General features: G+C 37.3%; 1 protein-coding gene and 1 pseudogene across 1 annotated transcript in view; one reads left to right on the plus strand and one right to left on the minus strand.

Moving 5' to 3' along the window:
* DARS1 (aspartyl-tRNA synthetase 1) overlaps window positions 1–27421 on the minus strand; it is a 69565-nt gene that overhangs the window by 30723 nt on the left and 11421 nt on the right. The window contains exon 4 of the mRNA XM_055397491.2: window positions 18579–18681. Within this exon, the coding sequence (XP_055253466.1) occupies window positions 18579–18681 (103 nt within the window). The remainder of the gene's footprint in view (window positions 1–18578; window positions 18682–27421) is intronic.
* LOC129537753 (ADP-ribosylation factor-like protein 2-binding protein pseudogene) lies at window positions 8966–9640 on the plus strand (annotated as a pseudogene).

The following is a 27421-nucleotide window of genomic DNA, read 5'->3' on the forward strand; positions in this document are numbered from 1 at the left end:
ATCGCCATTCTTCATATAAGTGTTTTATAAAAATATTTTAGGTGGACTACAGGTGGCTGAGAAGGTAAAGAATCTTCCTGTAACGCAGGAGACCTAGGTTCCATTCCTGGGTTGTGTAGTTTCCCTAGAAAAGGTAATGGCAATTCACTCCAGTATTCTTGCCTAAAGAATTCCATGGAGAGAGCCTCGTTGGCTACAGTCCATGGGGTCACAAAGAGTCGGACACGACTGAGTGACTAAAACAAGTACATCAAATTTTGTGGGTTTTTTCTATTTTTTTTAAAAAACAAATGATATAATGTATGGGTAACTCAAACAATTATAGCACACAGCTTGCGGGAAAAAACAAATAGTACTCAATTATCTGAAGGAATAAAATCCCATCTTTCCAACATGACTGTCATACAGTTTGCTGTTTAGGGCCTCCTCATCAGCCATAGGAATACCCTCATTATCCACAGTTCTATCAATTGTGCTTATAAGTTGTCACGTCTACATTATATGATACTGGGGCTTCACTCTGTTGGCAAAGAATCTGCCTACAATGCAGGAGACCTGGGTTTGATTCCTGGGTTGGGACGACACCCTGGAGAAGGGAATGGTGGCTACCCATTCCAGCATTCTTGCCTGGGAAATCCCATGGACAGAGGAGCCTGGTGGGTTTCAGTCCGTGGGGTTGCAAGAGTCAGACTTGACTTAGGGACTACAACCACAGTACATAAGAAGCAACAAATTAAAAAAAAGTCTGTTGGGATGATTAGAAGTAGGCACAACTGTTGTGTTAAGTAACAACTGACTACTGAAGAAAATAAAAAACAAACAAAGACATGAAAGCACCAAACAACATATTATAACCCTGCATAGTAACTGAAGTTCAGAATAGTGGCCCTGTGTCATTAAGAAAAAGTTAAACATGAAGAATGTATAAAATAGGCTTCAATGATTCTGTTAAGGTTGTCAAAATAGTTTTAGTACTTGAAGGAAGAAATAAGCTTCATAGTCTCAAATAATGCACTACTGAGTAATGCCTTATTCTTTAATGTTGTGTATCATCACACATACTTTGCAAATCTATAGTGGGTATTATGCACTGTAAAGAAATTTTTTTTAAAGCAGATACACAAAATCTGACTATGAAGCGTTAGGACTGTGTACAGTAGAATTTGTCCATTCAAGTGAATAGTGGCCTCTTCAAACTGACTGCTCAGGGGAAGGAGGGAGGGGGTTATAAACACATTTCAAAATCAGCACAGCCTAAAATGATCTTAAAACAACTTATGTGGAATTATTTCTTGGTTCTGTCACACCAATCAGTTTTTTGGGGGCAAGTCTCACTTATCCCTCTTGTTTCAGAAATGCTAAAGATCATAATAGAACTCTGGGGGTAGAGAAGAGACTTAAAACAAACAAACAAAAAAAAAACAACTGAATGGCATTAGAGGTGCAAGGACAAAACATGTTTCAAAAAGGAGAGAATATTTAAATACATAAACTATAGGGTTAACAGCGAGACATTAGCTTCATTATAAGCTTAATACAGATAGCTATAGGTAGTTAATATAACTACTATAGGGTTGAGTAGCTCTCTCCAAACACTTTTGATAATTTGACTTGCTCTATCAGTAAAAAAGTGGTAAGTATGTCCCCTAATATGTAGATATTCTATTTATTTTAAAAACTATATACATGTAATACTAAATGTAAGTTATTACTTTTAGGCAAATATAAATTAATGGTGAAATGCATAATTAGCAACAGTGATCCATAATTAGTAATAGCATATCCATACTTCACATAGTTTCCTGATAATTTCTATCCAGCTAGGGGAGCATGAAAATCTTGTCAGATATGATTGGATTATCATTTAAAAACAAACAAACAAAAAAAACTGTTTCATCATGCAGCTGATACAAAGATTTCACACTATCAGTAGAAGTGTCAGCATTAACACTTGTGCTGAAGAATTGATGCTTTTGAACTGTGGTATCGGAGAAGATTCTTGAGAGTCCCTTGGACTGCAAGGAGATCAAATCAGTCAATCCTAAAGGAAATCAGCCCTGAATATTCATTGGAATGACTGATGCTGAAGCTGAACCTCCAATACTTTGGCCAACTGATGCGAAGAAATGACTCAATGGAAAAGACCCTGATGCTGGGAAAGATTGAAGGCAGGAGGAGTAGGGGACGACAGAGGATGAGATGGTTGGATGGCATCACCAACTCAATGAACATGAGTTTGAATAAGCTCCGGGAGCTGGTGACAGACAGGGAAGCCTGGCATGCTACAGTCCATGGGGTCACAAAGAGTCGGACACGAGTGAGCAACTGAACTGAACTAAACAGAGTCTCTTGGAAGAAACCATTTTAAGCCACTTGTCTACTGTGTGATGGTCAGTTTATTATCTTAATAAATATAAATACATATAATCCCCCAAACCATTTAACCAGACACAGCAAACTCTAATATGCTGAAAGTGAACCAGAGAGTTGGGGTACCACTGTTTGCTCCTCTGTGTTCCTAGAATCCTGCAGTCTTTCTTTAGAGAACTCACATGTTAGAGGTGACATGTGTGACCTTATGAGGTGCAATCCAAGTGATAGGTCCAGTGTTTATCTATAAATTAACATTAGAAAAACTTAAATTTTTCCTATCACTCTTAGATAAAAAAGAAAGGAAGGAAAGGATTATTTTCTTTCCTTTAGTGGGTAATTTTGAGCAAATCACACTTTGGAGGTCACTGGGATAGGACAGAAGAATCACTACTGAGAAAAGGCTGTTGGAGCAGATAGATGATTTGCAGGTGAAAATGTATTTAATAGCATGTAATTGAGTCAGAGAGATCCTGATCTTGCATATAAATAGTGGAGAAGTAAATCTGGTAAAGAAGTACTTCACCCGTTTTTTGTTGCTGGGTCCCAGTGTGAGGTGCCGGTTCTGGCAAATCCTTATGGAGAACAAAAAAAGAATCATCCCCAATTCACAATGCTTCTCACTAGCAAGGGATGGGGAAATGGCACGGATTGCTCTTACAGTTTTAAGTTATTTTTTAAACATTATTTCAAAAACTTATTTTTTATTATAAAAGAATACACTTACTGTTAAAAATTGCAATATTCAATAATGTGTAAATTTAAAATTTTAGGTTCCCTATCATATACTCAACTCCCTCTTCCTCTAATCACTGCTTTCTATACTTCTTTACATTTTTTCTCATTTACAAAAAATATGTAATGCATCTACAGTAGTTTTGTTCATTTTCTCCATATTTTTTAAGTTTGAAGAAGTTTTATTTCTACAGCTTAAATGAAATTGATCTTAATATATATAAATACCTAACATAGTATTATTTCCATGTCACGATAGGAATTTCCGTTTATGTTCTAGTTCCCATGTGAAAGTGCTTTACACATATATCTTGCTTTACACATATATCTTTATGTGCTTTACACATATATCTTGCTTAAACCTCACAAAGGCCTACAAGGTAGGGATACTACCATCTTATAGTTGAAAAAACTGAGACTGAAAGGTTAAGTAATTAGCCCAAGATTGTGCAGCTAGTAAGATCATGTACAGATTACTGCACTAAGCAGTTCTGTTACAGACTCACAAATGAGCCTCCAAATTTAAATACTCTAGAATGCATCATCAGCTCACTTTAAAATAATTCATTCTCATTCTTAGAAGCTCATGAGCAGCCAGATTCCTTTATAGCTTGTGTGAAAGAAAGTGGAAATAACAGGCCCTTCACAAATAGTTTTCAAAATGCCCAAGAGTCATGCTGCCTTTTCTGGTAATGCTGATGTATCCTGAGGTCCTGATGTTGCCAGCCTCAACATACATTCATCAGAATCTTTGTATAAAACAACATTAAGTTATTACTTAATAACTTAGAAGAATTAACCCCATAAACTGGGATCTAGTGACACCAGATTATCGACCTACTTTTAAAGCACTTATTTATCAAGGTTTTCACTACAAATTTTGAACTGGACAGGACCAAATACTGAAGTTCTGTTTCTGATCCAATAGATAAGTACCTCATTCCAACAAAGAGGTATAAACCATCTAAGTACATTTGTTCAAAGGGCTGCAATCTAGAACAGTGTACAACCCAGCCTATGTTCATCAATTAATCCACATGATGCTCAAGAGGTACCCAAATGCCCACCAGTGTCTGGGCCTCAACTTAGATAATGTATAGAAATACTTCCATCACAGAACCTGTAACATGTCTCTTTATGAAGTTGTTTATTTTTTGTCCTCTCCCCAAATTAAGTTCCTTATGTGATTATTATGTGTTATTTAGCGTCACTAAATAACTAAGCCCAGCAGAGTGCCTGGACCAGAGCAGAGGTAAATTTTCTAAATCAATGAACCTTCTTCTGAGTATTATTTTGCTATTTATAGTTCTAAAAATTAATGTGCAAACTGAATATTTAGCTTATTAACTAAGTAAAATAGTTATTTTCAGGTGAAAGATCTAGAAAGGAAAGAAAATAATCAAACTTGTAAGTAGCTAGGTGACTCACTAGAGAATGAGAAACATACTTGTGACTCACCAGCTACCAATAAATAATCTAACCACAATGACTAATACGAAGAAAAAGAAAATAAAACATACACATTTTTTTTTACAAATATTACAGTCTAAAAAGACTTTCCCCCCCACCCTAGAATCCAAACATCTCTATGCGGCTGGTGGGTTACATAAACATAAAGAGCAAAATACAATTTTTAACTTTAACATCTGTTCTTTAAATGAACTCTAGGCTTTTGCACTGAGTCACTATGATTTTAATTTTAAACTTCAAAAACCTGTGTTTACATTTACTCCAGTTGTTAAAAGCAGTCAATACAGAAAGGCCTACAGGGCTGCCTTTAAAAAAACTTGCCTTTACAAGACTCAATCATAACTAATACAGATAACTCTTTCATCATTTTTAAATATCACTAAACAAACAGTAGTTTTAAAAAGAAAAATAGGGATGACTTCTTGCCTCAGTTCTAACTCCAGCTACTAAATATTAGGACATTAATGTCAACATAAAATGGGGATCCAAAAACATTGGCCTAGATGGGTATCCCATCTTCCTGCTTCCAGATAAATTTCACTTAAAGATCTCAAACCATTTTGGATACACAATTAAGAACCCGTTCTTAAAGACCTCTAGGGAATGAGATGTGCCAACCTTCCTATGTAACTCATTTAGTTGTTTCATTTCTATATGCATTCAACCATGAGAAAATTGATCCTTCCAACAAAGTGATTAAAATAATGTGTTGAAGAGTCCTGTGACACTTAAATCCAATTAATGAGTCAACTTTTTGGATTAGTATATTGATGAATTGGATATTCCCAGGAAAGATAATATGGGGAAAACAACTGACCCCATATTGTTAATGTTGCTCTTAAGGAAAATACTTAAATGCTAGAAACTGCTAGTGGTACAATCTAGTCAGTAAGGCAAAAATAAGCACCTAAGATTTAATATCTTAAGTAAATGCTAAGATAGTTATCTACTTAAGATATTAAAAGTGACCTCATAGTTTGCCTTTTAAATGATCAGGAAACCCCATCTGGAACAATCTGATTTGATATTTTTAATAGTGGAGTCCTTGCTTTTTTCCACCTGGTATATGGCCAGAGGGAATAGAGTTAAATGTAGGGCCTCATGGAATTAACATATAAATACCATTTTTCTCCCACTTTTTTGTGTAGGAGTTCACATGTTTTAAATGTCCAGTATCTTTGCAGTATTCAAGATGGAAACACTTTGAGAATAAATAAACAGTTCTTAGGCACTGCCCTCGTACTAAAGATAATTACAAGCATCAAATATAAAAATCTAAGAATGAAAATTAAATAAGGATTAGAAATGGCCTTTTTCTCATGAACATTATTTTCTGCTATGCTATTTTCCAAACCACAGATTCTAGCAGAATGGTTAGCTGGCTTACTAACTAAACTGCTAGTCTGCCAAAGTGATTGTTACTAAATATTCATTTGAATTACCTCATGCTTCACTAATCCTCAAATTTTTAAAGCAAAAAAAAAATCTAAAAGGATTTTTTCTTTATTTAAATAAGTAACAGAATCCATTAAAATTTATATGTTGCTGCTAATATGTGTTTTCAATCATAACAGAAGGCTAATGATATATTGGGGCTTCCCTGGTAACTCAAAAGGTAAAGAATTTGCCTGCAATGTGGGAGACCCAAGGTCAATCCCTGGGCTGGGAAGATCCTCTGGAGAAGGGCATGGCAACCTACTCCAGTATTCGTGCCTGGAGAATCCCATGGACAGATGAGGCTGGCAGGCTACAGTCCACAGAATCGGGAAGAGTCAGACACGACTAAGCGCCTAACATGTATGATAATATATTCAGCAATGGAACCCACAGAATTTTCCAAATTTTAATTTTCTTATCTTATCAGTTACACTTGGAAACAAGGGATAAAAAGGAATGACATCCTGAAGAGTTCAATGAAACAATGAAAATAGAAGCAACCTATAAACCTCTACTTTCATTATAAAGTAGAATATAGTCTCCTCGGTCCAGCTGAGGAATAAAAATCAATTGTTCGGCCATAAATACACAATACACCCTTTAAGCCTGGTGTTAGATTATGGCAACAGTAGTACATGGGACACGGAGTTAGTAAGGAATGTGCAGGGCAAAAGAAACAAAGAGGACAGTGGATAAGGATGCAGTGCAAGTAGTTCTAGGAATGGAACTGGGGTTGTGTGAGGTCAAAAGGGGACAGAAAAAACTAGAAGAAAGTGGGGAGATTTTCCTCCTCCAGAGTATCTTCCTGACCCAGGGACTGAACCCGCGTCTCCTGTGTCTCCTTGCATTGGCAGGTGAATTCTTTACCACTGAGTCACCTGGGAAGCCCACACAGAGAACAGATACTGGAGTTTAAAATGAAATTCTAACCGGCAAAATCAAGCCTGTGGCCACAGCAGTGAGTTATTAAAGTGAAGCAATGGCGAAGATGGTGGAGGAACAGTAAGAAATTTCAAGGCCAACTTTTTCCATATGGTAGTCACTTGAAAACATTTAATATGAGACAATGACTTGGAGTAGGAGGGACAGAATTCTATCAAGCCAGAAAAAGAAAATGATTTCAGTAAAACAATCTGTTTCAATCTCTGGCTTTCATGAACTCAAAAGGCTGGAACTTCTCTCCAATTTACTCAATATCATCTAAGCAAGTTTAGGAGACACTGTCCAAATCCTTCTTTCCCTTGTTCACTGCTAACTGAGCCCCACCCACCTCAGTTTCCACCTTTACCTGGCCAGGTGTTCTAAGGGAAGGTGAGCCCATCCCAGCTCTGGAGAGTGAATTGTGTTTTAGTTCCAGCCCACCCTGGGAATTCATTCCAGTCTGATGGTGTTTTTTTCCATAGTTTCTCAAACTTGAAACTTTGAAGCCATTTTCCACTTCTTTCTTTTCCTTACCTCCACACATAGCAGACAGCAAACAGATAAGATTCTTACATTTGGACCCACTCACTGTGCAAGCATCATTATCTCTTTTAAGAGTACAGTTTTCCTTTAACACTTATTTTGAAAACGTGAATTAATTCTAACCAATTGATGTGCTGGGATTTCCCCAGTGGCTCAGTGGTAAAGAATCCTCCTGCAAAAAAAGAGATACAAGATTTGAGGGTTCCATTCCTGGGTTGGGAAGATCCCGGAGGAGGAGGAAATGGCAGCCCACTCTGTATTCTTGCCTGGAGAATATCATGGACAGAGGAGCCTGGCAGACTATAGTCCCTAGGATCGCAAAGAGTCAGATGTGTCTGAGCACACACGCAATGCACAATTGATGTATTAAATATCAATCTGAGAATAATGAGAATTTGTGTTTGCCTATGCCAGATTAAATCAGTGAGAAACACTAGGTCAATGCAGAAACTGTACTTAGGTGAACTTAGCCAAACAGGAATACATAAAACATACACACCTCAATCATCTACCTGTGTTAAAAGCCACACTCATTCACATCAGCTAGTCTAATTTTCCTTCTGATTTCAGACAGCCTTTCTTGTACCATTACACAACAATTTACAAGCTGCAACTCTTCTGATATCCACTTCCATTCAGAAACAGTGAGTCTTTAAAGATAAAGTGAGATATTTACGTAATTCTCAACATCAATATGTATAAAACTATTCTATGGTTTTAAAAAAATTAGGTTCTTTTCATAAAACTGAATCACTGATGTTTTTGACTATTGTGCTGTATACCTATTTTCTGCACAAATCTTGAGGTTTTTATTGCATAATTTTGCACAGCATGGTGATTTTTAGAAAAGTATTTATTACAACAACAGAACTGACTGAATATTAGCACAACTCTACAAAAAGTTAACCCAAAAGGACACCCATACCATAATGTCCATGATCTCTTCCCTTGCTGACAACAGAGCAATTCTATCAGTACAAATGTGTTACAAATACGTTAAGGAACAGCATTAGTTACCCAGCTAAACTCTTTCATTTCCTTTCCGAGTCCAGAATCTTGGTAAAGGATAAATTCTTATTTTAGATTCTGAGTGTGGTTTAATTTCCACATCAGTTCCATATATCACATAGCTGCTTTGTTGAGTGACTGCATTTTATTTCTTACAAGAGTGAAAAGAACATGTAAAATGCCCTGTGTGGGCGGGTCGTGGTAACACCCCGGACCCAGCAGCGGTAGCGGCGAGTTTAGCGAGGCCTGGCAGGGCTGGGAGGCCCTGCCGGCCTGTGGCCGCAGCCTGGGAGCCTGAGGCCGGGCGTCGCGCGTAGGCACTACCCGGCTGGGCCGTGAGCCGGCTGCGGCCTCGGCGGTGAGGCCTCCCGGATGCCGGTTGGAGCTCTGCGATGCAGAGCACAGGCTGCGCCCGGGCCGCAGGCAAGGGTAGAAGGCCAACGGGTCTGCTCCCCGACGCGCTGTGGATGCGGCAGCGGCGATGTATGCCCTAGAGGAAGAGAGCTTCGTGCTGTCCTTCTCTTCCGCCTCTGATGCAGAATTTGATGCTATGGTTGTATAGAGGACATTATCATGGATGATGAGTTCCAGTTATTACAGAGGAATTTCATGGACAAGTACTACCAGGAGTTTAAAGACACGGAAGAGAATAAGCTCACCTACATACCTATTTTTAATGAATATATTTCTTTGGTATAAAAGTATATAGAACAGCTGTTGGAGCGGATTCCTGGATTTAACATGGCAGCTTTCACTACAACTTTACAGCACCATAAAGATGAAGCGGCTGGTGACATTTTTGACATTGCTGCTCACATTTACGGATTTTCTGGCTTTTAAATGTTTCTGGACTACCGAGCAGAAAAAGAAGGCCGGGGACTGGACTTGAGCAGTGGTTTAGTGGTGACTTCACTGTGCAAATCATCTTCTGTGCCAGCCTCCCAGAACAATCTGCGGCCCTAGGCTCTGGGCTCTTCCTGGACGTCACCAGCTAAATAGACTGGGAGAGGCTTTGGCTAATGATGTCAGAAGAATACATCTTGGAAAGACTGACTCTTCTGCAACTCTTCAATGTTAAGTATTGATGGGTCAGAAGATAATCACCTGACCTTCCTGGGACAAGACATTCTTGGTTTTGGTAACCCTGGTACTCCTCCCCGAGTAGACGTCTCTCAGGCTTTGGAGTCTCGCTCCTGCAGCAAACCCAAGTCCAGCATTCTACCTGGGATGCCCATACCCAGCATTCATATCGGGGTGCCCGTGTTGGGAAAATTCACCATCATCAACTCTCTTGGCCCAGCAGGCCTTACATGTCCCAGGAGGCTTTTCGTGCACTCACAGCTCTTTGTATGGATCACAGTTTGAGTCCTACAGCTCAGTGGGGGTTTTGACGGGGAGTATTTATCTAGGGGTTATCTATGGGGTCGCACAGAGTCGGACACGACTGAAGCGACTTAGCAGCAGCAGCAGCAGCAATGGGCAGCTAGCTGCCCATCTCAAGATTTCTGGAACTACCATCACAGCTAGTAGGAATCAACTTACAGAGATTTCCTTTACCTAAAAGCTACTTGTGAAAATCAGTTCCTAGTCTTACATGTGCAGTCTTTGTATCACTGTCTTCTACAAGTCCAGATGTAGTCCCATTTTTCCATAACCCTCATTTATGTGTTTCTGAAAAAATATTTTTAAAGATGAATACTCAGGCTAACCTAGTGGATACAATCTTGGAACTTCCATGATTACCCACTTCAAGATCAAAGTATTATATGCTGTGTGCTTTTTAGCTGTTAGTGCTATGAAAGCTAAAATGCTTTCTGCCTTGGTGTAGTCCCTTTTACTGGGTGCCAGTGAATGTATTCTGGAAGTAGTCTAAAAAATATCCTTTTCTTAGAGCATGTGCATGTTTGTGCAGGTTTGCTTAAAACCCTTTCTGTGTAAATCAGCTCCTTAGGTTTGGGGTAGGGGCTCTGCACTTCCTTCTTGGCTGTCAAAATAATCCTACCAAGATAGCGTTCCATGGTCTAGCTTAGCATGAGTAGGAAATGGCAAACAGCTTTCCTGGTCATCTGCTTAGGTTCAGTGCATTGTCTTATTACAGTGCTGGATAGAACATTACTAGCTGGAAAACATGAGTGAAGGAAAAACTGTAGTAGTTCTATTCCCACTGTGTACTTAGTTTTTTGTTTTTATTTTTAAAGTAAAAATAGGAATCTACTAACTTTTCAGTTGACTCTTTTGGTTTTAAAGGATGAGCTACAGTCTGTGTGTTTTTCTGTACCGACATGGCGCTTATTAAATACTTTTGAACCATGAAAAAAAAAAATGCCCTGTGTGGCAGTGCTGCTGATGATAAGTGAAGTGAAAGTCGCTCAGTTGTGTCCGACTCTTTGAGACTGCCAGGCTCCTGTCTGTAGGAGTCTCCAGGCAAGAATACTGGAGTGGGTGTCTGTTTCCTTCTCCAGGGGAATCTTCCCAACCCAGGGATCAAACCCAGGTCTCCCGCATTGCAGGTGGATTCTTTACCATCTGAGCCACCAGGGAAGCCCGCTGATAAGGAAAAGCCAAAAGATTAAGCAAAAACAGATATAAATTTGCCTAGTGAGCTTTAGGCTTCACATTTATACTTACAGCTATCAAATATTTTTATATCGAAATTATTCAAAAAAATAACTGTCTTTGCAAACATGAAACTCTCAACCCCCTCTTCCCTACTGTTTTTATTGCATGCTTTTAAACTACTGGGCGATTTCTGCTTTACGAATAGCAACTACTGCTTTATAATAGAGGAGATAAGCTCATTAGTATTACTGATGGCTAGAAAACATTTAATTCCTCCTTTGGAACTGTCTTTAGCATCAATTTATGACTCAACACAAAAGTCTTTTTTATTACTTTAGTATCAGCTTTACTTTTTAAAACCAAAATTATTTTTCATCAGTTTTGGTTCTCAATAACTTGGGGACAATAAATAAAAGTCATCATCACCCTCAAGAAATAAAACAGCTATTTACTTCTTGAGGATGTATACCAGAATAAACTGCACACTCCAGAAAACATATTTTTGAGGCAAAAAAGCAATAGGGCTTCCTTTCCCAGTCACCAACACATTTCAATGACGTTAAAGTTGTATTCTAAGTGAGCTATATATATTATGGAGGGCTTTGAACGAGTATCTTTATACAATCTTAGAGAGGCAGAATGACATAGGAGAAGCATGAACCTAGAGTCGGAGACCTTAGTATTTTAAGTATCAAGGCTCTTATCTGTAAAATGAATAGACAAGAGGAAAAAAAAGACAAAAGGGTTTCTATATCTCACAGTGCTGTTATGAGGCTCAAGGGGAAAAATGCAAGTACTGTACTCTGCAGCTCCATACTGGATATACAGTAATAGTCAGCTGTTATTGCTGCTACTGTTACAAGCAAATCTGTCATTTTCCCTGTACATGAGATAGGGAAGCTACTGGTGATCACTACACTGAACCTTTACTGGGGTGCACCCCATAAACATAAAAATTCATGGTAGCCACTTGAAAGCTTGGCAAGACAGAGCAAGAGCAATCACCATACTAAATTTTAATTGTAGATTAAGTTTCTTAAATATTAAAAATATTATTTCACATGCTATAAAAGTTCAGGTATATGTGTGCAGGGGAGGGAGCTTTCTTCCATGGCCTTTCTTTAAACAAAAATCTATGGCATGCCCATTCAGGGATGCCCCCCTCCTCCCCTAAAAAATCTACAGCACCTGTTAGAGGTCACCAAATAGTATCCCATCATTATTCATATAAGCTGCTTAATATACACAAGATAATGATGGAAGGTTAGAAAAGTAAGCTTTGTATGAATAGTGATTTTTACCTTTTATTTTACATTGTTGTAAACACTACAGATTTAAGCCCTTCAAAAGTCCTTAAGCTTTATTATACTAGATTGTCACAATAAAGGTCTAAAATGTGTAAGAAATCCTACACTATATTGATACATGCTGTTACTTGTTAATAGTAGGGATAAAGTTGAGAGCTGAACACTAGGTGATGACCTAAATTATAATTTCAGGCAGTCATTATTTCATATTTTTCAAAACAATTTCCACATTACTCCTATTTACCCCCTTTACCCCTCCCCCTCAAAATCAATAATGGTGAAAATGATACTATTCTAAGTTTTTCTTTCTGCATCTTTATATATTCTAATAGCAACAAAAACTATTAAAATTTAGACACTTATAGAAACTTGAGAATTAAAGGTTTTCAGCAAAACTGCCAATAAACTTGTTAGCTTTCTGGCTGTCAGAAATAATTTGTTGAATCTTACTGTACTCAATGAGGAATGTGGTCCATAGACTTACACAGCTACTTACATTCAAATGAATAATTTTTAAATCCTCGGCAAGGTGTAATAAAAGATTAGGTTGAAAAGAGGACAAAAAGCTATAAAGTTGTTACATGCTAGTTTTTCTAGCAATGTACCAACATAAAATACTTCAGTGATATAAATTCAATAAACAATTCATTGAAGCAAAGAACTCAAAATGCCCAAACATGAGAAACCATATATTTGCCAGTTACATCAAAATAGCATCCCCAAAACATCAACTGTGCATACATTTTTAAAAATAATAAACCACCTTAATAAAAATCTGCACTCCAATTCTAAGGCAGGCACAAATTTGGTTTATGTGTCAAGTAACTTCCTTCAATTACAGTGAATTAGCACTACATCCAACCTCAGACTTTAGTATTTCTCAGGCAAGCTGAAATAAAGATGTTTAAAGAAGGGTCTTAGTTGTGAAGAATGAAGTAAGACTAACATACAAGTAAACAATTTATGAAGTCATGTGCCTAATTAGTAAGGAGCCAAGTTTCCGGGTTCTCCATTACACTCCATTGTTCACTGGCACTTCAGTTTGGTTTCTACATCATCTTAGTAGTTCTATGATAACTTACTTTGTGAACTCAATTTTCTTCACCAAAACCCCAGGAATTTTAAGTTCAAAATAAGCTTGGTAAGAATTAAGCACTATTCAATGTGGCATAGATCAGTGGTCTCTCTTTACAATATCAGGGACCCTCAGTGAACACTTAATTTTATCATGTTACTTAAATACCTACAAATATAAAATTAGTAGAAGTAAATGCCTTATTGTTATAGCCCTTAACTTGAAATCAAAGTGAATTTTTACAGTCTGTTTTTTTTTTTTGGCTGTGCTGCATGGCCTGTGGGATTATCTTAGTTTTCAGACCAGAGATCGAACCTGGTCCCTCGGCAGTGAAAGTGAGCAATTCTACCTTTGGACTGCTAGGGAACTCCCCTTCAAGGTGAATTTTTAAAGAAAATAAAAGCAAATATTAAAAATCATAAAATTCAAATTAATAATATCACTTTAAAGTTTGTTAAAAGGAAATTTCTGACATTTGGTTTACTGTATAAAGCTGTAGACTCATGTACAGTTCTGGATTTAATTTAATTTTCTGTATTTTTAATACCAGTAATATAAAGAATGCTTGTTCACAATTACATAAAACATTAACTTTGAGGTTGGTTCAGGATAATTAGTCCTCATAATTAACCAAAGTACTGCAAAGAGCAATCCAAGAATGACAATTTATCAGTAGATGACTTTATAAAACCACAGTGTTCCAGTCAAAGTTAATAATGTAGTATGTTAACTGATATCTGAATCAAACAGGTATCTAATCTGATAAATACGAGAACTGTAAACAGAAACATTTTCCCTAGTATGGAAACTATTGTACTATTAGTTATCTGCTGCCTCTATACAGATGAAAATAGGATTCAATAAGTCTGCTTGAGCAGCACAGACTTAAGAAGTAAGTACTTCTTAACTGCCAAGTACCACCAAGTAACTCACTTAGGTCACTTTTCAAACTACAGTGAAATCTTCATTTGTACAGAACATGGATATTGTTGGCTTCAGTTGGCATGAACACAGCAGTTTTCTTCTGTAAGTCAGCCTATAAAATGATATGGCATAGTATTTTTTATGTATCTTTAAGATAATCATTTTTTAATTTTTATATTAAAGTAAAAAAAGAAAAGAGGCCACGGTAGATATGGAGAGACTACCCCATCTAGCGTATCTATTGAGAAGTGGTGGGAAATAACAGGAGGAACTAGGAGGCAGAATTAATATTGGACATAGTTGGAAACAGGAAGCCACTGAAAATTTTAGATAAAAATGGCACTTAGGAACTTCTGGCATGTGTGGACTTTTTAAGAAAAGGATTTCGAAGGATGAAGAAAAAAATCAACCCGTCTTTTTCCAAAAAAAGTTGAAAGTTCTTTAGAATTTACATTACAACTTTACCTGATCTATTATTATTCATGAATAGAGCAGGTAATTTTCAAAGTAAAATTTTTCTATTCTTGATTTTCTTCTTTTAAAATTGGCACTTTGAATATAAGATTGTACTGCTGCCTTTCTGTTAGGAAGGACATGTGCTTTAGACCTGTTACCAAGAAAGATCAGGATTTCCGAACTACCTTAGAAGTACAGCAAAATCACATTAAAAAGATAAACTGACTGACATATCAAGAAATCATGTTCCTAAGAAAATTATCTTATCAACCAGCCACAAAAATTGAAAGCCGATCATCTTTCACCATAGAGAGTCATGAGAATTTTCCTTTTACATAAGGGAGCAAAAGCTATTACATTTATTCTTACTCAGGTAAGATACCTTAACATGTAAGTAGTGCCAAAAGTTAAATAATTGCAACTTAAGTACCACATATTAAACCTGTTGTATAAAATTGGCTCCATTCACCTGTATATAATCAGTTAAAGGCTTTATAATTTGCAACAGCTCTATTATGAAACCATCTTTTCCCACACATTATAATTATATAAAATGCAGTTTTTTAAATGGACTAAAAATAGTTACATGTTCTTTTCTGGTTTAAAAAAGGATTCAAGTCTTCCCTAGTGGTCCAGTGGCTAACTCCATGCTCCCAATGCAGGGGGCTTGGGTCTGACTCCTGGTTGAGGAACTAGATCCCACATGCTGCAACTAAAGATCACAATGCAACTAAGACCTGGAACAGCCAAATTAATTAATTAAAAAAAAGGAAAAGAAATCAAAGTCACATCATGATAGTGAAATAGTGCAAGTGGCTCAGTCATGTCCGACTCTTTGTGACCCCATGGACTATAGCCCACTAGGGTCCTCTGTCCTTGGAATTCTCCAAGCAAGAGTACTGGAGTGGGTAGCCATTCCCGTGTCCAGGGGATCTTCCTGATTGTGGGACTGAACCCAGGTCTCCTGCAATGCAGGCAGATTCTTTACTGATTGAGCCACCAAGAAAGTCCTGGTTAACAGTCAAACCTGAATTAAGATTAAAATCAGATCTTGAGAATTCCTTGGTGATTCAGTGGTTGGGACTCAGTGCTTTCACTGCCGTAGGCCTGATGGGCCCCGGTTCAATCCCTGGTCAGAGAACCAGTACCCCTGGGTTGCAAGCAGCCAAAACAAAAACAAAAGAAAAAGGTTAAAATCAGGTCTATTGATAGATCGTGACTGAGTTTAATCCACTTCAGGATTATGAAATCACGTTAAATTATCTGAATTCTTCTCTTAGTCTAAAAAGAAAAAAAAGGTCACCCATACACTACCCCATTTAGACGAAAGCCTTTCTTTAACATTCATTATAAAGGCATTGCTTCCCAGGTGGCTCCGTGGTAAAGAATCTGCTTGCCAATGCAGCAAGATTCAATCCCTGGGTCGGGAAGATCCCTTGGAAAAGGAAATGGCAACCCCCTCTAGTATTCTTGCCTGGGAAAACCCACGAAGAGAGGAGCCTGGTGGGCTACAGTTCATGGGGTCGCAAAAGAGTTGGACATGACTTAGCAACTAAATGACAAATAAGGGATCAGTGAACCAAGTTCTGTGTGCAAGAATGTTTTCCAGCTGGTAAGCTTTGGTTGACATATGATATGGTCAACTGTTGTCAGTCAATCAAGTTCCAGGAGTTTCTGAGAAGACCCAAAATAAGAAATAACTATTTGTAGACTAATGTGTCTGCCTCTACAGACATCAAATGAAGTTACTCTCTTGATATTAGAATGACTCTTAAGTGATTAATAGCAAATGGGATTTCCAAAAGACTTTCAGACTCCTAATCTTTTAAGAATGTAATACTGAGGTTATAATGCATTTTAAAGAAAGAATGTATTTGATATAAAACTGTCAGCTCTATGTATGGCTGAGCCCCTCTGCTGTTCACCTGAAACTTTGTTAATTGGTTATACCCCAGAACAAAACAAAAAATTAAAAAAAAAAACAAAAACAAACCCCAAAAGCCAAACTGTCAGCTTTATATATTAGCTTTCAGAACCAATTTAATACATAAAAGAGAGAAGCTGTTAGGGGAAACACTGACTGAAACCACCCTCCCTGACCAGGCACCACTGTAACCATTTGTGTGAGTTAATTTATGACAGGAGGTCCTGGTAAGGAACAAGCCACCACCAATCAGAAGAATTCAGGAAAAGTCAAAGGGAGACACCACAAATCCTACCAACCTCCCAGAATCCTCCTTGCTGGAATCCCTCTCGGCTGAGCAATGCACCCTTAGTCAGAATGATTCGCCAGAGATAACCCGGAAACTAATCCCATCACCATGAAGCCTGAGACTGAAAGCATATGGCAGAGCACTCCTCCTGGGTTCCCTTCCTGCTCTCCACCCAGGTACCCCTTACCAATAAAGTTTCTTGTTTTGTTGGCATGTGTGTCTCCTTGGACAATTCATTTCCAAGTGTTACACAAGTGCCCACTCTCAGGCCCTAAAAAGGGTCCCCACTCCTGTAACAAAGTCCTAAAGGTTGTTTGTTGACTTGAAGCTGACTTTTCCCCAGTATTTTCCAGTATATCAAATATAATTAAGCATATACATCTGTGGTTTTCAGGGGCTCTTACAGAAACCTCACTGTAGACAGTTTATTTCCAGGAACCAAGGGTACTTATGTCCTACTTCATAGGATACAGATTGACCTGAAAAGGCTAGGTGACAAAGGCACCCCCAAAAGCATATACCCTTAAAGACTTGGGATGAAAACAGCAAAATGAATCACCAGAAGATACAGGTTGAAAAGATGAAAGTGATAGTCTCTCAGTAGCAGGACTGTGAGATAGGGAGGGGTGGGGCTAGGGGTACTAGTAGTAGTGATATCTCTGAGCTCATCAGAGGTAAATGGATATAATTAATGGGCTGGAGTCTTTAAACCAGAGGGCAGGTATTGTTATGATACAATCAAACTAAATTTGATAAATAAATCTGTAAACCAAAACCAGGTGCTAAGCAGTAAATATATGTAGACCACTGTGCTGAGGGAGTCAGGGAGGGTCAAACATAAATTAAAATATTAAATTAGATCAGTTTTTAGTTTCTAGTTCTAAAATTGACAATTCTAACCGTGTTAACTCATCTTTAAAGTGTATACATATAAGGAGCAGAGATATCCTAATCCTATGTCCTGCCCCTTACAAATTGAACAAAACAATAAGCTTCTGCAGGAACCCTGGGCCAGGAAGTAATACTTCTGTGGGGTGGGGGAAGCAAGCTTTATTTAAAAAACAAAAACCCTTTTGGTGTCCAAGTTAAAAGCTGTGACATGTTAAAGCAATTGTTTTACTTCCTTCAGGATGGAATCATTTGCAAAATTCCACTCTCTTATTTTAAACACTTCTGTTATTCAGTTAGAAAACTTGTTGCTTAATATGCAAATCTTAAACTAGGAAAGGGAGGGAGGAAATGAAGCTCAACAAACACAACAAAATAAAGTTGCTTTGCAGTGCTGAGGCTGCCAGGCTTTTTGTTACTCTACTTGAAAGTAAATGTGACTTGTCTGCAGAGAGTGCTGCTTCAGCAGTTCCAAATGAATTTCAAGCTTGTGCTCCATATTTTCTCTTTTGTAAGTTTAATGTATTCAGCAACACTGAACTGACAATTTAAATAACTACATTTTTAAACAAACGAAGCATTGATGTTAATGTATGAAAATGGTCCAAAGCCCTGGGAGTCTTGGTTCCCACCACTGTTTATTCTGACAACAGGATATAATTGCTTACTTACTTGGCAGCAAATTTAACCATCTGCTTGCTTGCATGGTCTCCTACCGCCACAAGAGCCTGGACATTAAACTGCTGCTGTCGCAGGACTAAGAAACACTGCTTTCCTGAAACAGACAAAAAGTATACAAGTGTATTAAGGACATGCTAGTCTTACAACATGCTAGTTCAGGTTTTACAAAGAAGAAAAATGGTTTCCTATTTAAAAATTGGGTCCAAACTTACTATAATCAATAGGGCCATACACATGAGTATTTGGCTTTGACAGACAAAATACTCATACTCAATTGACAGGTTTTAAAGAAACCCAAGTTCCTCCTATGCTTTTAAAATGTTATTTAGGACATATGCAAATCATCAATTTCAAAAAACATTATTTATCAAGAGAATTATTTTGTCATTGTATGTACTTACTAAACAAATTTCAAGTAACTTCATCTCACTTTCACCATTCATTCAAAAGCTAGTATATTCTATAGGCAAAGGTACTACGCTAACCATCACAGGAGCCTCAAATGATGCTACCATTAAAGTACTAATACAGAGCTTAGTCAAAGGAACATAAATGTTCTTTGCAGGTGGTTCCTTTAATTTCCATCCACAGTACATTTTAAAGAGCATTTAGAATAACAGACTAGCTTATCTCATGTTCTATTTTACTCATTTTTTATTATCTTCCTAATCTTTCATCCTATATAATTATTCCACTCTTTAACCCCCAATAATTCACTTTTTCTATAAAAGATCATTCTCTTTATGCCCTAAAACCAGTATTATTTCTGTGTAATTCTGAGCCTCGTGATTCTCTCTTCTTTCATAAGGAACTGTCATTCCTTATTATTAACCTTCTGAAAGATATTCATAATGGATCCAGTCACTATCCTTGTGGCAAACTCTTTTTTTTCTAAAACAGATTATTTTTACAAGTCTCTGATCACATTTTGGGACACTACTTCCTCATAAAACAAGTTAAATCTTTTCCAGACCACTTTTCTTATCAGATTGTCTTTCAAAACATCAAAAGATTTTGGGAGGTTTTTAAAATGAGAATTATCTTTTACACCAAGAATTAGCTTTGCCCCTCACTCCCTCCCCTAAAAAAGCAAAAGATGCAAGCAGACTTGCAGTTAATACTTTCAACATACAGTTTTGAAATGCAAATCTGACAGCAATCATGATGTTAAAAAAAAGGCTGCAGAGTGCCAACACAGACACAATCTATGGACTTCCAAATCATGTATGATTGACATTTTTCCACTACGTAGATACCATTTCCCCTTTCCTTTGGAGTATGATCCAGTTGCTAAGTAAAATCTCTTTTTTTAAATTATTTAATTATTTTTGGCTCCACTGGGTCTTTGTTGCTGCAGGTTTTCTTTCTCAAGTTGTGGCGAGAAGAGGCTGCTCTTCAATGCAGTGTGCAGGCTTCTCATTGTGGTGGCTTCTCTTGTTGCAGAGCATGGATTCTAGGTGTGTGGGCTCAGTGGTTGCAGCATGTGGGCTCCAGAGTGCAGCTTCAGTAGTTGTGGCACACAGACTTAGTTGCCTGGCTGCATGTGGGATCTTCCTGGGCTGGGAATCGAACCTGTGTTCCCTGCGTTAGCAGGTAGATTCATAGCCACTGGACATCAAGAGTGGCTCTAACCAAAATCTTAAAGAAAATTACGTGAGCTGTACAAATTCAAAGGGACTTTTAAGATGTTGAATTGATAAAAATTGTTACTCTAGAGAAATCTGCAGATGAATCAAATGACATTATCCCAAGAACTACTGAAATTATAGCCAGATATTAGCCCACTCAGAACAGAATGTTAACAGGAAATAGAAGGTAATGTGCATGACTAAGTAAGCATTTTAGCTGTTCTAATAGTGCACACAGAGGCACCACTGACCTGGCTGAACTACAAAGCAATCTTGTGATGAACTTCAATGCTAGACAAAAACCCTGGGAGAGAACAGAGAGCTCCACAGTACTTACAAAGGGTGACCATGTCTTTAGGTTAGCACTAAGGGGTGACATGTAGTGTAAGGGTTTGGTAAAGAGTAAAAGTTTTTAAATCAAAAGATATGGGATCATATCCCATTACTTCCTATAAGGAGCCTACCAGAATATTAATTATGTCTCAGTTATTCATTTGCAAAATGAAGAACATAACAGTATATTACTCATGGGGTTTTCTTGAATTTTCATCTATACTCTTGAGGATTTTATAATGTTTATAATTGTGATGAACACCCAATTAATGTTAACTGTAAACTAGTCCTGCTACCTTTTAACTGTTGTTATTATTACTAATAGCACTACGGCCACTGCCTACTTATTTGAGGACTATGAAAACTGGCTTCCCAGGTGGCACCAGTGGTAAAGAACCTGTCTGCCAATGCAGGAGACGCAAAAGACGCAGGTGTGATCCCTGGGTTGGAAAGATCCCATGAGGCAGGAAATGGCAACCCACTCCAGTATTCTTGCCTGGAAACTTCCATGGACACAGGAGCCTGGCAGGCTATAGTCCATGGATCGCAGAGTTGGACATGACAGCATGGATGCACTGCACGACCATTTCTATTTCACAGCTGGATCACTATGTCCAAAAACTATGGTGGGTGCTGGGAACACAAACTATGTATTTGTTAGGTATTCATGACAGACTGTTATGTGAACAAAGTGATGGAGTCAATCATAATTTTAAGAGATATTAAAACTGACTGCATAAAAAAAACCCACCAAAATATGAAATTGTGTAGGAAGAAAAACACCAAAAAATGTGGCTACTAATGGATGTTGAAATCATGCAGAATTATTCTGTTCTTCATATTTTCTGAACTTCCTACATTAAGCATGTACTACTTTTTTTAATCAGAAAAAATAATTTTTAAGAGACCAATAAAGTCAAAGATGAAGGCACAGAAGCAAGGTAAGGGTTAAAGAAAATTGTGGCCATGTTCCAGATTCAACACAAGAGATACGCATAACTATGTACTTAGGAGTACATAGAAGCAAACATATTCCTAAGAGCTAACATACCTGCTAGGAAACAGAAATCATGAAATCAATGATTATGAGTGAAGCAAAGAATGTTCACTGTTCTCTTTTAATGTTTAATGTATTTACTCTATGTATTGAAAGGAAAGGGGAGGTGAGACCAATGTATGCCGAGTCATTTCAGTCGTGTCCGACTCTTTGCGACTCCATGAACTGTAGCCCGGCAGGCTCCTTTGTCCATGGGATTCTCCAGGTAAGAATACTGGAGTGGGTTGCCGTGCCCTTCTCCAGGGGATCTTCCCAACCCAGGGACTGAATCCTTGTCTCTTAGGTCTCCTGCATTGGCAGGCGGGTTCGTTACAACTAGCGCCACCTGGGACATCCGAGACCAATACCATCAGCATATTATAAAGCCACAGTAAGTGAAAATGTACAGAAACAGGCAGATTAATGCAGCATAAAAAAGAACTAAGAAGATGCCTTATTAGAGCAAAGAGATTTTAATTCTAGTGGAATTCAGGAGATAACTAAAAAACTGAGTAATAAAAAATGGAACTGAATATTAAACTAAAAAATAGAAAAGGGGAAGACTTTATAAGTTTGAAAATTTTAGAATGCCTATACATAAAAATAAAAAAACCACTCTGGGAAAAATATCTACTGAATGACATATAACCTATATGAGTTAATATCTTTAATACATACAGATCTTAAAGATGTATAAGTAAAGAACACTGAGATCCCAATGGATAATGGACTAGAACAAATAATCTAAAAGAAAAACACCCTAGTAAGCATTCATGGCAGATAGATGGGGAAACAGTGGCTGACTTTATTTTTCTGGGCTCCAAAATCACTGCATATGGCGATTGCAGCAATGAAATGAAAAGACGCTAACTTCTTGGAAGGAAAGTTATGACCAACCTAGACAGCATATTAAAAAGCAGAGACATTACTTTGCCAACAAAGGTCCGTCTAGTCAAGGCTATGATTTTTCCCGTGGTCATGTATGGATGTGAGAGTTGGACTATTAAGAAAGCTGAGCGCTGAAAAATTGATGCTTTTGAACTGTGGTGTTGGAGAAGACTCTTGAGAGTCCCTTGGACTGCAAGGAGATCCAACCAGTCCATTCTAAAGGAGATCAGTCCTGGGTGTTCATTGGAAGGACTGATGCTAAAGCTGAAACTCCAATACTTTGGCCACCTCATGCGACGAGTTGACTCACTGGAAAAGACTCTGATGCTGGGAGGGACTGGGGGCGGGAGGAGAAGGGGACGACAGAGAATGAGATGGCTGCATGGCATCACCGACTCTGTGGACATGAGTTTGAGTGAACTCCGGGAGTTGGTGATGGACAGGGAGGCCTGGCGTGCTGTGATTCATGGGGTCGCAAAGAGTCGGACACGACTGAGCAACTGAACTGAAGTAAACATAAGGAGAAAAATGTTACTGGAAATGAAACTAGTGTAGGTTGAAACAAATACTGATTATGACACATACCTCTCATACTAGAATAAATTTAAAAATATATACTATTATTCAATGCTCAGAAGAATTAAGTGAAAACTGTTCCTTCATAACTTGTCGACAGCAAGATAGGCTTGTACAATGCTTTCAGAGATCAATTTGGCAATGGGCTTAAAACGTTCTGATTAAAAAAATATGGTTCTTAGAATGTTCCCATCTTTTGATGGGGAGCTTGTGGTTTATAATATAAATGGCACTATTTTGAGAGAGGGATAACTTAGGTATGGCAATGGGTTTTTTTTCTTCTTGCAGCTGTAAAATAACTTAATGTAGCTTTTTGCAACTGTGTATTCCACAGTATTTTTTTCATTTGGTGAAATTTTAACTGTTAATGTTTATGGCATTGTGCTTTGTACCACTTATTAAAAAAAAAGAGTATGTTAAGAAAATTAAATAGGAAACGTCTTACTGACAAAGCTGTTCATAATAACATTATTTAAATAAAAGAAATGAGGTTTAAAATCACCCCATATTTATGTAATTTTCACTGGTAGAACAGATCTACACGTGACTCTAATGCTATGGTCCCAAGTTTTCTCTGTTCAAAGTACTTTCAAATACTAGAACCTTGATGGTACATTCAAAAAGATTTTTAAAAGATAAAAAATCAGTACTGGTTTCCTGGTAAACAGAACTGTCCACTCAGACTCCCTCTATCAAGTGCTTTTGACACCAAGTTCTTGAAAGGTGTTAGTAAACTAAATTGTTCTTTCTTTGAATCTGGTCAGTGATACACTGCACAGCGTGATCTGCTCGGATCAATGTCCTAAAAGGCATTTTCCTATAGACACTGGTGAGTGATAATAAGGGGCAGTGTGTGTGACTTCTTTTATATAAATTTAAAAACAAAGGATATGCTCATACTTGTAAATGTACTTTTCTTCCTGAGGGAATACACAAGAAACAGCAGTGGTTATTTTTGGGGGTGGGGAGAGGAATAGATTGGAGCTAGATTTGTGATATTTATATTTTTCTTTCTTTTTAAAAACTGAAGAATAGTTGATTTACAACACTGTATTAATTTCAGGTGTACAGCAAAGTACAGACAGGTAGATAGATAAAACAGATAGGGAGATACATGGCACATCTTCTTTATTCATCTGGTGATGGCCACTTAGGCTGCTTCCATGTCTTACTTATTGTAAGCAGTGCTGCTTATGAACAATGGGGTGCATGCATCTATCTTTATGAACTAGTTTTTGTCTTTTCTGGATACATGCCCAGGAGTGGGATTGCTGGATCATAGTGAAACTCTATTTTTCATCTTACATCTTTCTGAACTATAGCACGTTAATTTTTACTATCAGTTCAGTTCAGTTCAGTCGCTCAGTCGTGTCCGACTCTTTGCGACCCCATGAATCACAGCATGCCAGGCCCCCCTGTCCATCACCAACTCTCGGAGTTCACTCAAACTCATGTCCATCGAGTCGGTGATGCCATCCAGCCATCTCATTCTCTGTCGTCCCCTTCTCTTCCCTCCCCCAATCCTTCCCAGCATCAGAGTCTTTTCCAGTGAGTCAACTTGTCGCATGAGGTGGCCACAGTAGTGGAGTTTCAGCTTTAGCATCAGTCCTTCCAATGAACACTATGAATTTACTATAGCAATATATTATTTTTTATTCTAAGAAGCAATTACATAATTTCTCAGTTTAGCTAAGAGTTCTCGTTACTTAAGTTAGTACTTTATATGACAGATTAATCAATTGGTATATATGACCCTAATGCTGGGAAAGATTGAAGGCAGGAAGAGAAGGGAACAATGGAAAGTAAGATGGTTGGATGGCGTCATGACTCAATGGATGAGTTTGAGCAAACTGGGAGATAGTGAAGGGAGAGGGAAGCCTGGCATGCTGTAGTTCATGGGGTCACAAAGAGTCAAGAGATGACTGAATGACTGAACAACAATTTATCTTTCTTCATGGAATGCCCCAGTCAGAAGTGAGTTTATAGAAAGGAAAGTCAATGTTCAAAACAGTAAAATGAATTCACTATTTTTAAATATTTTAAGTCCTCAGCAGTTAAAATTCTGTGCTGCCCTTTTATTCTCAAGTTTTTAGAAGAAGCAGTTTCTTAAATTTACACAAGAGGACTGTTTTAGAAAAGTGTAAAGTTGGAAAACTTCCTTTAGAGCATCAAGTGCAATCTTTATTTCTAAGCTGAAGAACAAACATGGTACATAGTCAAGACAAAAGGTTTACTCTTATCTCCACTTCAGTGATGGCTCAATAAAGAAGTAAGTCTTGGTGGAAGAACCAGTTATCAAAGATGTGAGGCAGTCTTACATTTTCATCTATTCCTACTGTCCTTTAGCTTGCCAAGCTCTTGAATTTATTAAATGATGTATCTTCACTTCCTAACACCCAACATTAACATCTTCCTTCACTGCTTATGTTAATCAATTATGGAATAAACCACAAAGACCTATATGTTTTAAAATACTTCCCATTTATTATTTTCCCTGAAATATTATTATACGGATATAAGTTGAGGTTTGACTCTTGGTATTAAAAATTCTAAGGGTTTCTCTGGTGACTCAGTGGTAAAAATACACCTGTCAATGCAGGAGATGTGGGTTTGATCCCTTGGTCAGGAAGATCTCCTGGAGAAGGAAATGGCAACCAACTCCAGTATTCTTGCCTGGAAAATCCCATGGACAGAGGAGCCTGGCGGACTATAGTCCACAGAGGGTGGCAAAGGGTCGGACACGACTTATTGACTAAATACAACAACAAATAAAAATTCTCTCTGACCACCTAAATAAATCAGCTATTTTGGAAGTATAAGTTAAGGCTTTAGGAAGAATAATCTTGTGCCAATGACTTATGCAGTATGTATAAAATTTGAAAGGAATCATACATATTTCAATTACTTTATTTTCATTTCAAGGATTTATTTTAATTAATTAATTTTAATTGGAGGCTAATTACTTTACAATATTGTGGTGTTTTTTGCCATACATTCACATGAATCAGCTATTTCAATTACTTTCAATAAGCACTTAAGCTTTCACAATCAAAGAAACTAATACTAAATATTTCATTAAGAATTAAAACCTTCTCCTCACTTCTGTATAAAACTCTTGATTTTAGGGATTTGATACATAAACCTATTGTGAGAAATTTGATTTGTAATCTTTAAAAATATGTAGAATACTGCCCTTAATTTGAGGAGAAAAATATACAAATATTTGTTATATAACCAGACTAAAGGCTCCCTTCCTTAACAGAATTCTAGCTGTCATACTTTTGACACTTTAATTTTCTTACTCGTGGTTTTTCAGCACTTTACTTGAAACTGACAGCATGTGTAGTTTTTCTAAGTCCAGTTTTAATGTGCTACTACTTCTGGAGTTAAAACACATGAATGATTCCTAATCACTCGTATTTATTGTCATTTAATTTTTCCATGTAAGGAAAAAGGGAGTAGCAGCAACCAGGATTCTGAAATTCAAAGATTTTATTTATCTTTTTCAAATAATCTTGTCAGAAATAAAAAGCACTGACAATCATTACTGGCAAGAGTGTGAAGCAAGTGGTACTGTCACACTCTTTGGGGAGTATAACTGAGTATAGCATTTCGGAAGTGTAATCTGGTACTGGAAAATTTTAATATGCGTATGCCAACCCTTCAACCCAGCAATTTAACTTCTAGAAATCTACTTTGGAGAAATACTGCCTTATGTAGATCTGTAACCAACATCATGGAAGTATCTCCAAGAAACATTGTTAATTGAAAAAAAAAAGAAGGTACAGAAACCATGTACAAATATGGTATCATCTACATAAAATAAGACAAATTAAAACATGTACAAAACAAAATCATGTCTGTATGTATGTGTGTGCATATGTGCATTAAAAAGAAAGACTTTGGAGAAAGACACTGAACAAACTATTAAGAATTAACAGAAGAGGCTCGGGCAAAGGATAGGCAGTAGAGAAGAAAAAGGAAGATATTATGTGTACTCTGAAAAATCCATGTGAAAACATTAATGTATTACCTGGGTAACTTACAACTTACATACACACATGTATACAAACTTAAAAACAAAGTAGGATCTTCTAAGTAAAAATTATAAAAAACAGATTAATGAAAATTCAAAAACAAAAGAAATTTAGCTTAGTACTATACTAAAAGAAAACTATCCACTTCTTTACCAAATTCAGTTTATTACAAGAATCCAAAAATGGTTCAACATTAAGAAATCCATTATTGTAAACCAATACAATTACATACAGTTGGTTCTTGCTGCTTGTGGCTTTGTTTTCCATAGGGTTGAAAAGAGTCAGACATGACTGAATAACTGAGCATATACACATGTTTTATAAAGTCACCAGGAA

Source organism: Moschus berezovskii, chromosome 2 (assembly GCF_049115385.1).
Source record: "Moschus berezovskii isolate FMDL1 chromosome 2, NW_MosBer_1.0, whole genome shotgun sequence".
Taxonomy (NCBI): Eukaryota; Metazoa; Chordata; class Mammalia; order Artiodactyla; family Moschidae; genus Moschus; species Moschus berezovskii.